Source organism: Dipodomys merriami, unplaced genomic scaffold, assembly GCF_024711535.1.
Source record: "Dipodomys merriami isolate MVZ:Mamm:240054 unplaced genomic scaffold, mDipMer1.0.p SCAF_25, whole genome shotgun sequence".
Lineage (NCBI taxonomy): Eukaryota > Metazoa > Chordata > Mammalia > Rodentia > Heteromyidae > Dipodomys > Dipodomys merriami.
The window spans coordinates 4,717,358-4,732,366 of NW_027203937.1; the positions used below are offsets into that span (position 1 = coordinate 4,717,358).

Sequence of the window (15,009 nt, forward strand, 5' to 3'; positions counted from 1 at the left end):
ACAGAGTACTCCGCTTATTCTTTAGATTTCCAGTCATTTTATCAGTTCAGCTCTCTCTTTAGTTGTACTCTATGCACTTTTCCCATTTTGGTCTCTGTGTGTGTGTGCGCGCACGCACGCGCGCTCTAGCACGTGAGTACATGTGTGTGTGCATGTGTGTTTACAGGTTTTTAAGTTGTTTCCGGTGACAAAGTAAAACTTACTTGTTTTTCTAGCTAGACTAGAAATAAATACCAAAAACACTTTTAGAGGCAAGGATTTTATTTCAATACTATCTGATTCATTTTAAGAGAAGACAAAGATGCTAGTTCAACTTAAACTTTTAACTCAAGATCTGAGTGAATTCTAGAATTGTTACCTTGGAGAAATTACCAAATTGATTCCCAAATCCTTGAGTGGTAAACAGAACTAACAATACCTCCATTGCAGTACATTCAGTGAATGTGATATAAACAATCTATCAGGTATCAGCTCATCTCCTATAGTTATTTTCCTTCTCTTTCCCCTAAAGCTGAGATTTTCTTGGACCCACGTGATCATGATAGACATTTACTTCTCTCTAGATTTTTCCCATAGGAAAAAAATTAAATCAAACATAGTACTCAAAGACCAGGCACAAAATACTTCTGGGCAAACTGCCTGTGAGTTTTCTCTGTGGAACTGACTGAGAAGGGAAGCGTGTGTCTGCCCTGTGTATCTGGTTTTGGACTTGGCAGGTTTGAAGTGGGATACAACCAAAAATCCCAGTTCTGTCAAGAAACAAAAAACCGAAACAGATGACAAATCATTTGTCTAAAGACCTAAAGCCAAACTGGCTTCAGTAAGTACTGGGGCAACAGTAGGAGCCAATTTCCTGGGGTATTTACAAAATCATTTGTAAGGATAATACTTTCCAGACTTTTGGAGGAACAGCTAAGGACAGCTCTCTGACCCACACACTCCACTCCATAAAGTTAGCAGGCCTTCCCCAGACAGCTGCTGAGATCACCCCCTCCTGCCACCACTCCCCACACAAAGGCTGACACACCACTGAGATGGAGGAGGGAGGAGTTGCTCTTAAAATGGACAGTACAATTTAAAGAAGTAAAAATGAATATACAGCTTATCAAATAGCTTGGGCCTTATGGGAGATGCTGCCTCAGGACAGGTATTAAAAAAGTAGCCAGGAGCTCTGTGTCTACAGCACAGGGCACATTACCGTGCTCACTGACCACTGTTAGCCCATTGGATACACTGGTCCAGATTAAGTTTGCGTTGGCTGCTGTAGGTGGAGAATTCCCTTCTGTGGAAATGAAAGGCACAAATGCTGTAGAATTAGCACTGAGAGTAGCAGAGATTCATTTTGCTGATAAACAAAGTGAGCAAGTGGGAGCCTCCCATACCTCTAGACCATCTTCCCTAAGAGATGCACAACTGCCTTAATAGCCACTGCCCCTGTCAACACTCAATCCACTGTCATGATCCCCCAAGGCCCTTACCCTGACCAGTGGGCATCAAAGATTGCATGAGAGCCCTTGAGCCAAAGAGCACATGGTAGCAGAAGAGGACAGAAAGGTGAAAGGGTGACACTTGGTCAGGAATGAAGATCCAAGGCTGGCCACACTGGAGACGCAGCTCACTGGCACAGTACTGCCTAGCATGTACCAAGCCTGTACACTTGGACACAATTAACGGAAAAAAAAAAAAGACAAGGAAGGAGGGAAGAAGGGAGGGAGAGACAGATAAGGCAGGCAGGCAGACCAGACAGACAGACAAAACACACCAAAGGGCAGGGCCAGGTAGAGGCCACTTTCAATCCCCAGCACCCTCTTCATTTATTCTTCCTGTTGTTCCCTTGGTTATTCATTTTCTGTAAAATGAAAATGAATGCTAAGGCAGTAAAAAGTGACAGATCAAAGTGTTAGGGGGGATAAAGTGTATCAGATTCCTTACAATTCAGAAAGCAATACTCAACCTATGTGGAAGCACAGAGCAACTACATGACTGCACAAATGACTTCTTTGTAAACCAACAAAAATTAATGATGAGCAAAATTCATACAATCTTGGCCAAGGCTGATAGCGACTCTGCTTCAATAGGAATGAGAATTCCCTGCTCCAGGGACAACTCTCCTCAGGCCACTTAGCCAGCACTTATGGAGACACCAGCCAAAGACTACTTAAGTAGATAAGGGTCTTTGAGAATTAGGAACATCCATTTCATTGCCTATACCTTGGCAAACAGTTAGTGAGAGCAATAAGGACAGGCAGGAACTCCTTTGTGGTGAGCATTAGCAACTAAATTAAAGAATAGTCTAGACACAGTCTTCAAGTGAGTGTACACTCGAGCACAATGATATTCTACATGAAAAGTGCTCACATGGGTTCCATTACAAAAGGCATTTTCTTTCTAGATAGAAAGGAATTATAAATTCAGAATGCAAGGAATACAAAGATAAATGGAAATTAAGTAACAACGGACTAAACAACAAATGAAGATAAGACTTAAGTATCCAATGAGTGATAATTACATTTATATATCAAGAACCAAAAAAAAAAAAAAAAGACAACAGAACCAAAGATAAGCAACACAATGAACATAGAAACTCTGATTTAAAAAATGGGAAGATTTAAAAGGATAGTTTATTATCTTGCATCATCAACCTTTATTAACACAGAAAACAGAGATGAGATGAGCCTAATACCGTTTCTCCAAATCTACTCTTTTTCGTTCTAATAAACCTGTTTGAAAGTTAAGGGGGCATATTATAATTAGTTCTGATGGAAACACCACAGACATGACTGCTTCAGAATTTAAATGAACTAACAAAAAACATGTTTTGGAAAGGGGAAGTCTGGTGGGATTTAACTGTAGTTACCATGCCAAGAAGAGGTCAGTCAATACTTGATTAATTAGAGGTAGAAAACCATTCATTTTGATTGTCTTCAGAATAAGCAGTCTCTTTCTATCTGATCGAGTAAGTACAGCTTATAGTCATTCCTATGAGGGCCTATGAATATATCTTTCAATATCAGTTGTCCTACGTCAGTGAAAATATAACTCTTGACTGACCATTGAAAATTTGCCCATTTATACATCTGGCTTTTTTTTGCTTTGTAATGGTCATTTTGTTTTATATTTTATGTAAAATAAAAACATGACTTCAATTTGTTGAAAAATATATCTCATAAAATTGCACCTTTTTGACCAGCAAAAGTTTACCAAAGAATTTCAGCATATTTCAAGAGAATTTCTTTCAATATCACAGTTTGTCCAATGTCAATGAAAATATAACTATGGATTCAAGTGTATCGTTAGACAAGAAGACTGTTAAAAACACAAATTCTAAGTAGAGAAAATGAGGTGTAGGTAGCCTTGCTTTCTCGGTGCTTTAATACTTCATTTTTAAAAGTAAACACAGTACTAATCAGCATTTTGATCCCAGTGAATAAAACTTTAAATTACATTTATTAATCAACATCCAAGACTGAAACCAAAATGATCCTTTTAAGAGTATTGCTAAGGAGACAAGTCCAGTCTAAAAAGTTAAATTAATCACAATGCAACATTTTGAACAAACAAAAGTGGCTCTGTTACCATGGCACTGGATGAAATTTGTCTTTTTGTTGGATTCCAATTTGTGGTAACAAGCAAGAATAGGATTGCCTACAAACAGAAGTATACAAAGCAGGCTCAAAGTGAATAAGGGGTTCAATGAAGTTCTACTACACGATTGGCAATGGCCTACAAACCTTTTAGCAACAAAACAATATTTAAAGTATCATCGTTCCTATATGTTTCATTAACTGAGGACATCATATCACTTAAGCCTTTTATTAACTTAGAAATGTGCAACTTTTCCCTGAAGAATTTGTGATCGTATTTCAACCAGCTGTCCTGAACTAGTTTCCTAATCAGCAGAGGATATATTCCAGAGTGGAAGGATGACAAAGATGTCACCCGGTGAGAGCATAAGGCCAATATGTGATGAGACCAACGGCAAATAACCACTGGATTCTTATGCTCAGCTGTAAAACATTCATCACTGAAGAGAAAGAGAAACAGTTGGGATGGTACAAGCCGGCAAACTTGCCAAAACCTTCCTTCCGTTTTGATCCCTTTGAAGCCAACCATGACACAAAAACTATACTATGGAGAATTTAGTCCTTGTAAGTGAAAACAAATACACTATACCTATAGGAGGTTTAAAAGATTTGTGTTTAAATATTTGTCTTTAAATACTCAAGTTTAATACTACTGTAAAAAAGATTTCAACTATATCATATGTGTCAATTTCTGTTTGCTTCTAACCTGCCACTAATACGTCCATTCCTTGAGCTGCCAAACAGCCCTACTAGTCATGGAGAGAAATGGTGTTGTCCATTGAAAACCTAGTGCAGACATCACTCCAACATTGAACCAAATGGCACAAGACCCATTTTAGTATCCCTGAAATAAAGAATGGCCACTTTGTCCACGTCCTCTCTACTCAAGCAGCACTGTCTATGGAGAGTTCCTTCAAATCTTTTAACACTTCACTGCTACTGATTCAAAAGTTACTACCAATTCAAACATTAAAACAAAAACACAGACCAAATTCATGTACCCGTGATCCTTTGTAAATCCTACAAGGTAGAAATATTCTTAGTTTTAACCAAGAATATATTGGAATGAACTAAATACAGCTTTTAAAGTAATTTTACTCTTGTTATTATATTTCTACATAGACTATTCAATATTGTTTGTAGACATAATTTAATCAATAATATATCATAACGTCAACCACTACAGTGATCCAGAATTCGATTCTGGCTACAGAGAAAGCTTAATTATTAAGCAACACCTTTCTAAAAAGCTTTCTGTATTTCTGATTGATAAGAAGGGAAAAAAAGTATCTCTCATTGAAATAACACTGAAGTTCGAGCTCATGCTCCTTCGCTGTGTTCAACATAATTAACTCTTCAGGATAAGTGAGGAAACACATAGCCACATTAATAATAAGTCACAGTCATCTTCAAGAAAACTCTATGGGCAACTCTGGTGTTACAACTGTATATCTAGGGTCCAATCTGGGGATGAAATCGTGAAATTCTTTAGATGCACCAGTACCAAAGACATCAAGGGCTTTTCGGTTCATGAGAGCAAATCTGTAAGACAGAGGACACATTAAGAAATATTTAACAAAGTTTACAAAATAAAATGATTCACTTTCCTTGCCTCAGTTTTCATGAAATGGGAAAACAGAAAAGGCTGACATGTAAGGCCTAAACTTAAGGGCAGATTCATAAGTAAGAAGGATATTCTAAGATTCATCATCTAATATTTTACTTAAAATGATTATTTCCAGACCTGAAACCACAGAATTCAATCATCATTTCAAACACTTCAAACAGAAATTTTTCTGATGGAAAGCATAGGAAAGTAAAGACTGAATGAGTTAACTAAGAATAAATGAATTGACATTACCAATGAAGCAGAAGCATTAAATATAATTTCTCCCATAACTGAAATAATAATACCTCACAATCAAAAAAATACTCTTATTAAAAATGCAATGACTAATAAGGAAACAATATATTGGCTCTCAAATTTCTAATATATACAGAATTGAAACTGACCTTCCTATTATCTAATCCTCTAATGTAAGAGAGGAAAAAAATTTAAAGACATGTTTACCCAAAGCACAAGATAGCCTTTCGTGTGAATGGACCTGCCTACTCATGAGCATTCCTTCCTAACAGAGGTGGTATAATAAAAGTAAGTTTAGAATCAGTGATCAGAATCAGTATCGTAAGAACCCCAAATGGTACTTTTTGTTGTTTTCCTAAAGAAAACTCCCTTCCAATATAATTGAAACATTCATTAATGTAAAGAAATCTAAATGACAAAAAAAGGATAATAACATCAAAAACACAGTGTCATGGTATGAGGAAGAGTTCTGAAGTTACATTATCTGACTAACACTGCAAGCTGCTTTACTTTCTAGCTGTGTGACTCTGGCTTGCTATCTAACCTCTCTTGAATGTTTCTTCACATGTGAAACTGGTTTAAAAAAGTACCTAACTCATGAAACTATGTTAGGAATTAAATATAAAAAAACGGTATGTATAGTTCTTAAACCATACTTGGAACCTGTTACTATGTAAGCATTTGCTATTACTGTGAGTAATAAGAGTGCTAGCACTGTGATTCAGTGAGTTCCTACTAAGTGCCAAGCATTACTACAAACCACCATTTGTCTGTGATTTGTAGCTCAGTGCTCCATGTATTAGACTTAGTTGCACTGTAGCAGTGGCGAGTGGTGGAGCCAAATGGAGTGGTCTGGCTCTGCAGGAGTGGATTAGTTCCTATGGGAACAGAATGTTATAAGGAAAGTTTTGCCTCTTCTGCATATAGCCAGTTCCCTTGCTGACTTAGATTGCCCACATTAGGCCAATATACCAGCCACACACCATTAGAACTTTCAGCTACAAGAACTGGAAGCCAAGCAAATCTCTTCTATAAGCCTATTCCTGTCAGGTGTTTTCTTACAGCTACACAAAACACACTAGATCACACACAAATCAGATTCTGCATAGAGAAAAGGAAAACTATACTCATGAGAGTAAATCAGATTCCCAAAGTAAAATGATTGACGGTACTACGAGTTGAAGTCAGCTAGGTTTGTCTAACTCCAAAGCCCAGGTTTTTCTTATTAGGTCAAACCGTTTCCCAAAGAATTCAGTTAAGAAACAAAAGAAGAAGGAAAGGATTTAACAGAAAAGGCAGAGGAAAGTGCACATAAAGCACTGGACAGAAGAAAATAGCTATTTTTACAAAACTGAAATCAAGTAATTATGTAGAGACTAGCCATTACAATGAATCACTTTAATACATGTGTGTACACACTTATCTCCTTGTGCTGGGGGTCTAACCAAAGATTTTGTACATTTGACACATCACTCTCCACTAAACTACATTGCTAGTCCAAATCAATTTTTTTAACCATAAAAAAGAAATCAAAGATTCAAAATGATATAGGCTTCTATGTTTATTTAGTAACTAATTAGCAGTTAGAAAATGAACATGATATTCACATAAAATACTTAAAAGAACAAAAATACTATAAAGGAAGAATAGTCAAAACAATTAGCTATTTATTTGATTATTAAGTTAGTCATATTTGACTTGCATATAAATAACCTCTACCACTGGAAAAATGTTCTCTCAAGAAGACAGAGACTCACAATGATTCTCTAGAAGTTGCTCTTTTGTTATAAGCCCTTAAAACTCTTGTCACCTACCTGCCCTTGGTGAGCCTAAGGAGGAACTTCCAGTAAGATGGTCGCAAGTTCTGAACTTCCATGACAGCCTAAGATTATACAAGTTGAGATTTCTTTTAGTAAATACAAACATTATCTGCAATCTGAGGCAATAGGGACTTTTCTCTCTATCTTTGTGGCTCACTGTATTTCAAAACATTAGTAATAACAATAACAAAAGCACGCATTTATGTTTATCAATATTGAGAATATTTGTAAATATGCTTCTAAGTAGAAATGCTATTTTGGAAATAATAATTGCATGATCAATCATTATTATCAAGAGACAGTTGTCATTTCTCTGACTTGGTGACAACATCTCTATGAGAAAGAAGAAATAAAAGCTCTTTGGAAAACCTTAGTAGCCTTTAAACTATTAATATCAATAATGATGATTACAGAGTTAAAAGAGATTAAACAAAGCTTCTGTTAAGCCAGTTTTCCACTGGGCACTGGTGGCTTACGCCAGTAATCCTAGCCACTTAGGAGGCTGAGATCAGAGGATCACAGTTCAAAGCCAGCCTGGGCAGAAAAGTAGTCCTTGAGACTCTTATTTCCAATTAATCACCAGAAAACCAGAAGTGACACTGCGGCTCAAGTGGTAGAGCACTCCCCTTGAGCTAAATTGTTGAGGAACAATGCCCAGGCCCAGAGTTCAAGAGCCACAACCAAAAGAAAAAAAAAGCCAGATTACCACCATGCTCACTCCTAAGCACAGTTAGGGAATATTCATGCCCATGGTATTTTTTACCTTAAGAATAATTAAACTGGGCACTCTACCTACAATACTAAATGACAATTTACCTATAGACTGTACTGTAATAAACCTAAAAATTAGTTTGTTCATAAAATGGGCCTAATCCTTTAAATTAACTTGTTTAATCATTTAAAACATGTAAACTACTTTGCAGGGGAAAAAAACCAAACCAACAAACCAAAGAAACATAAAATGTATCAAACAAAGATATTCTCAGAAATCTCCCTCTCCCCAAATGGCTTAATGTAAACTAGACATAGAAATTCAAATGATCATTTCAACAGCTGTACTTACTGCATGGAAACAAATTGCTGTTGAGATGGCATAGATAATAGTATCAGCATGAGGGAAATAGGGAACCTTCCCTGCTTCAATGCCTTTGAAATATATTGTCTGCAAAATAAGCATAATGGGAAAGTTGCATAAAAACTTTAAAATGCATGAATAATATACAGAAGTTGAATGTTCTATACCTACAAGTCATATATAGTCTACCTTTGTGAATTCTAATTCTTCCTTCAAAGCTTAACTATGTCATACTTTTCCTTTCCCTTCATTCAAAACTCCAGCTTCAGCAATAATTTCCTGTGGAAATCAAGCCCTTCATTTCTATTGCTATTGTTAATGTTTTTATAAATGCTCAGGTCCACCCTTCCTTGTTAGACTTGCTTATCCATTCATTTATTCAGAAAATGCTAATGGTGTCATTATATGTAGAATATGATGTTAGGAGCAAAAGATTTAAAAATAAAACACAAGGCATAATGAATAGCACTGATGAAGGCCATAAAATATATGTGTATATACATGTATAAGTATATATATATAGTGTATATATAAACACACATATGTGATATATACATATACGAATATATACACATATGCATCATATATGTATCTTATATGTACACTTTTGGGGGGACAAAGGACCAAGGACAAATGCAGAGAAGATTACATTTGAGTAATGTTTTGTAATTCATCTGCGGTAAAGAACCACTTTTTGTTTTTAACTTAACATTCATGGATTAATACTTTATTTTTTCCAGTTGTGGGGCCTGAACTCTGGGCCTGGGTGCTGTCCCTCAGCTCTTCAGCTCAAGGCTAGTGCTCTACCACTTGAGCCACAAGCACCACTTCCAGCTTTTTATGCTTATGTGGTACTGAGGAATAGAACCCAGGGAGGGCCTCATGCATGCAAGGCAAGCACTCTACCACTGAGCCACCTTCCCAGCCCAGATTAATACATTTTTAATGTAATTAAATGAATTCTGGTTTTTAAAAAATACAGAATTGAACCAAATTCTCATTATGAGTTTCAAAAGGCAAAGTACTGCTCTGTCAAATTGCTATCAAAATTCCTCAGTGTTTACTCTCAGTGTATTTGTTGAAAGGGAAAGCTTTCTTCAGACACACTGCACCTAATCAATACAGAAGAAACAATAGTAGATTATCACCATTCTGTAACTCTGAGTGAAGTGGTTATAATGCCTATAACTATGAAGAAAAGGTACTGCAGGAGCTGATGCTCATTCTATCAACATCTAAGCCCATTGACCAATCTTAGCACATAAAAGAGACATAACCAGACATTTTTGTGGCACCTAATATGAAATAGTTCTACCACCTATCCATATTCAAAAATGAAGATTGAATTTGCTTAAGCCTCCAGATAACTGTTTGCAGGAAAAAGAGAAGCTAAACAACTACCATAAATACCACCAGTAAAGATGCATTCAGCAAATCAAAAATGTAGCAAATTCTGTGGGACTACTGGTATAGGTGTTTAGAAAATAAATAGTAAAGAAAAAAAAAGAAAGGAAAGGAGATGGAGAAAGGAAAAAGAGCTTATAGATTATTATAGATTATGACTTTGAATGATACAAAGATTACACAAACACACTTATAAGATGAACAAGTTGTACAAACACATTTTACTAATAGATGAAAACTTATAGAATAATATAAAGTGCTGGCCTTCTCCATTTCATCCACACCTCCGAGCTGGCATTTTGTTGGTTAACTGGAAATGGGAGTTTATAAACTTTAATGCCTGAGGTGAATTCAATCTACCAATCCTCTAAATTTCAGTCTCCTAGTTGCAATGATAACAGGCGAGCCACTGGGTTCCCAGCTCAAATTACTGAGTTAACAAAATGTATAATAATAATACCGTGTTTATACTTTAATGGAGTTGCTGATTTGTTTTTAACAAATCTTTACCCTGAGCTTTTTATGAATGAAATAATACAATGTCTGGGAAGTTGGGGCATACACATTAAAGGAGATCAAGCAGATGCTGATAACTGATTAAAAAAAAGTATGATGAGTACATGGGAGTTAATTACACCATTCTGTCTTTACTCATATGTATTTGTACATATATACTTCCCAAATAGAGGAATCGACTTGATAGACACTTTTAAAAGAACTAGAAGTTTCTTTGTAATAGGGCTATCTACTTACTGCTAAAGCAGTTAGCTTTATGCCCTTTGCAGTTGCTCATATATAATGTTCATTTTCTGCTTACCTCCACCAATTTGGAAGCTAAATACATGGAAATTGTTGTGCTTTTATAAAACATCATTGATATACCTGCCAAAAATCCTGAAACAACAAATAAAGAAAAACTGATCAGATTGAAAAGTATTTCTTTACTAGTAAGTCATCAGAAATGACACTTCACTGAAAGTGTCATTTGTGTTATATCACAATCAAGGACACTGACACACCTGCTGATACTATACAAAATGAGTCTTATTACAGGTTTTTAAGTTTAAAAAACTGAACCTTATAGTTAGGAACATACTGTTATAAGGTATATATAGCAAGAAAGAGTTCAATTTTGAAACAGTAGTACACTTGTAAAATATTGTTTTTGATGTGTTTAAAGGATATCAGTAGCAATTTCGATAGGGAATGCTCATTCATCTAGTCTCTGTGAGTACTTTCAAGACACTTTTCTCCATGGTACTGCCTTCCTCCAACAAATAGAAAAACTAAGGGGTGTGGGCTGGAATATTATCAGGATTATTATTAATAAATATCTGACAAATAGCCTATTTTCATTTTTTTGTAGGTATGGGGTCTGAATTCAACACCTCATACTCTCTAGGCAAGTGCATTACCACTTGAATCATACTCCCAGTCCTTTTTTAGTTATTTTTCAGATAGGATCTCTCACAATTCTGACTCAGACCAGTCTTAGGCCTTATTCCTCTTGTCTATACCTTACACAAAGCTGGGGACTACAACTGTTCACCACTGACGCTGCCCCCCACCCGCCTGCTTTCTGGTATATTTGTTGAGATGAGGGAAGGGGGATTGTTCTTAGTAAATTTTTGCTCAGGATGGCCTTGAGTTTCAATCTTCCCATTCTCTACTTCCCATGTAGCTGGTATTATAGGCATGAGTCACCATGCCCAGCCCTTTATTTTTTATACAATGATTAAGTTCCTTTCAAAAATTATTTAATTAAAATTTTATTTATTATTTGATTAAAAATATAAAAAGCTTGAAAGAACTGCAAGCAAAAAGTTTTTTAAGCCTTCATGTTCTTATAAAATATTTTAAGTTTTTATGTTGCTTTGTAACACATTCTCTAAAAGAGCAGGGCAGAAACAAGTCATTATATTGCTAACTGAAAACACCAAACATCAAGATGCCCCCAAGAAACTCATGAGTGTCTCCATAGGGATTCTAGTACAGAGAGAAAGGGAAACCTAGGGAGACTAGAGACATGCAAATCGGCTAAGTTTGGAAGCTATTTCGGATTCATGCTTACTACCAACTGATACAATAATAATCACTCTTCTTTATAGGTTTACCTGCTACAATAGCATGCAGTTCATCATCCAGGTTTCTGATCCAGCGCAAGAAGCAACTAGTACCCTGTAATAAGAAGAAAATAAAAGGACCTTTGTTACGTTATTTCTAGAAAAAATGCACAAGATCAAAAACTCCTCTGATGAATGATTCACTAGCTGACCTTGGAGATCTTCTAAAAATCAGACTGAATACATAATTGCAAAAGTCAGACTAAATGATAAAGGTATAGCACAAAAGATTGGAGAACCTAAAAATAGCATTATAAGGTTCTTATACTATGTTAGGAAGTTGCTTAATTCTACTTGTGTTATAATAGTAAGTTAAATGGAACCAGCCCAGATGCCCCTCAATGGACAAATGGATGAAGAAAATGTGCTATATTTACACAATGGAATTTTACTCATCCATTAGAAATAAAGGTATTGTGGCATTTGTAAAGGAATGGAAAGACTTGAAAAACTTTATGCTAAATGAAGTAAGTTAAGCTGAGAAAGACAAAGGATCCATGTTTTCCTTTATATGTGGAAGTTAGATTTAGCTTAAAAACTCCTAAGTTTGGGTGGTATGCAAGTATACAAATTATCTGAAATACAGTAGATTCAAGGGAGACCACAAATATTATAATTGCTTAGAATGCCAAAATAAAAATTCAGCAAAATAAAACACCAGGAAGTGGATGTCAAGGGGAAGATGGATGAATGAAGAGGAAAAGAGGGAGAAAATTCAGATAAGAATACAATGTATATCCTACAAAATTAATAAGCATAAAGGAAAAAGTGCTTAGGGGAGAGATGGGTGAAAATGTTAAAAGGGGTGATATTGATCAAGATATTATATTTATAAACTGTTTTGTTAAATGGCAGTTCCGTTGTACAACTTCCTAGAGATAATTAAAAACATATATTCAAAATATTAATAATAGTAAAAGTATTAATAGTAAAATAAAATGGAGCCATAAAACATTCACAATCATTATTAGAGGGACAAAGAATACATTGAGTCAGGCTAGAGGCCCAGCTCAAGTACATAATACCAGCCTACCAAATCAGAGGCCCTGAGTTCAAACCCCAATCAATACCGCCAGAGACAGAGAGAGATAGACAGAAATAGAAAGATACATGATAAAAATAGAACAATAAAATCTGCTGAAATGATTTTAAGATGGATTAAAAGGGATAAAGGAAATAATAGAAGGTATGAATTTGATCAAGGGACATGTTATTCACATATGAAAATATCACAATGAAACCACTTGTACAATAAGCTAATCAAAAATTCAATCCTTCTAGAAGTAGTTAGATGGAAAAGGGAAATAAGGAAAAAATGGAACAAATATAAAACAACTACAGATGTACAGCAAAGAGATATAAGCTCAGCCATATCACAAGTATACCAAGTGTAAATAGTCTCAACATACCAATTTTTAAAAATAATTTATTGAAATTAAGTGATAACATAAATTTCATAAGTTTCACAGTATTGCAGGATAGTGATACTTAAAGTCACAAACACATTTTAACCTTCACAAGGTAAATTGTTATCCTGATCTAAGTGAATTCTATGAGCTTTGACAATTCAACTATTTTATTTCTTCCACAATAGATGATACGCAATTTCTTTCCTTTCGCATAGCTGCCCAAGTTGCTTAGTTCATTTTCATCAATGTCCAGTGCAGCTGATGGGGGCCCCTCTGTTGTATATTTTCCTGTCTCCATCTGATTCTGTGTCCTCTTCTTAGCTTCCTTCAGATGTGTACACACACACACACACACACACACACACACACACACACACACACACACACACACACACACACACACACACACACACACACACACACACACACACACACACACACACGGTCAAGAAAATGGAGTCATTTAGAAATGATATGACTAATTGAGTGGAAGTCCTTTGTTTCTCAAGTCCTGTTTACTTTGTCATATCTCCTTGTATTTTGGACTTAACATCCACATATTAGGGAGACCATGTGCCATTTGTCTCTTTGCTCTTGGCATACCTTGCTAAAAATGATTTTTTTTTAGTTCTATCCATTTCCCTGCAAACGCCATTATTTTGTCCTTTTTAGTGACTGCAAAATATTCCATCGCATATAGGTACCACAATTTTTGGATCCATTCATCTGTAGTGGGGCATCTGGATTGTTTCTTGTCTATTGTGAACAGTGCTGCAATGACCATGGAGGTCTATGTGTCCTTGTATCCTGGTTCCTGTTGCTCAGGATAGATGCCTAGGAGTGGTATGGCTGAGTCATAGGGGAGGTCTATATTTAGCTTTCTGAGAACCCTTCCCTATGCGGATCTCTTTAATGTCCTTTTCTTGCCTTATTGCTCTGGCTAAGCATTCCAGAACTAAATTGAAGAGGAGTGGAGAGAGGGCATCCTTGCCTTGTTTTTGATTTTCAGGAATTGGTTGTAGTTTTTCCTCATTTAGTATAATATTGGCTATTGGTCGGTTGTGTATGGCTTTTATTGTTTTAAGGAATGTTCCTTCTATTCCTCTTTTCTCCCTAGCTTTTAATATGAATGGTTGTTGTATTTTATTAAAAGCCTTTTCTGCATCAATGGAGATAATCTTGTGGTTCTTGACCTTGGATCTGTTGATATGATGGATTACATTAATTGATTTATATATGTTAAACCAGCCCTGCATCTCTGGGATGAAGCCTACTTGATCATAATGTATGGGTTTTTTAAAATATGTTTCTGGATTCTGTTGGCTAAAATTTTATTGAGGAGCTTTGCATCTGTGTTCATCAAGGAGAATAGTCTGTAGTTCTCTTTTTTTATTGGATCCTTGCCTGGTTTGATGATCAATGTGATATTGGCTTCATAGAATGAGTTTCGGATTGCTACTCCTGGTTCTTTTTCTCGGGACAGCTTAAGAAGTATGGATACTAGTTTCTTTTTAAAGGTCTTATAGAATTCTATAGTGAATCCATCTGGTCCTGGGCTTTTCCTTGTTGGAACATTCCTGATTGCTTCCTCTATCTCATTGTAAGTAATTGGCTTATTTAATTATTTCTTCTTGGTTCAGTTTGAGCAATTTGTATTTCTCTAAAAATTCATCCATCCATTTCTGCTAGGTTTTCCTTCCTGAGTATAGATTCTGGAAAAAGTTCTTTAT

At 35.8% G+C, this 15,009-nt stretch overlaps 1 protein-coding gene across 3 annotated transcripts in view; it reads right to left on the bottom strand.

Annotated features, from left to right (window-relative positions):
* Positions 1 to 258: 258 nt before the first annotated feature.
* The window catches only part of Tmem135 (transmembrane protein 135), a 234,834-nt gene continuing 220,083 nt past the window's right edge, over positions 259 to 15,009 (bottom strand). For all 3 annotated transcript variants that reach the window (XM_070034818.1, XM_070034817.1, XM_070034816.1), the window contains 5 exons: positions 11,862 to 11,925; positions 10,565 to 10,641; positions 8,332 to 8,430; positions 7,263 to 7,330; positions 259 to 5,126 (listed from right to left, as the gene is read on the bottom strand). In XM_070034818.1, coding sequence (XP_069890919.1) covers positions 4,994 to 5,126; positions 7,263 to 7,330; positions 8,332 to 8,430; positions 10,565 to 10,641; positions 11,862 to 11,925 — 441 coding nt within the window. In that variant the 3' untranslated portion in view covers positions 259 to 4,993. The remainder of the gene's footprint in view (positions 5,127 to 7,262; positions 7,331 to 8,331; positions 8,431 to 10,564; positions 10,642 to 11,861; positions 11,926 to 15,009) is intronic.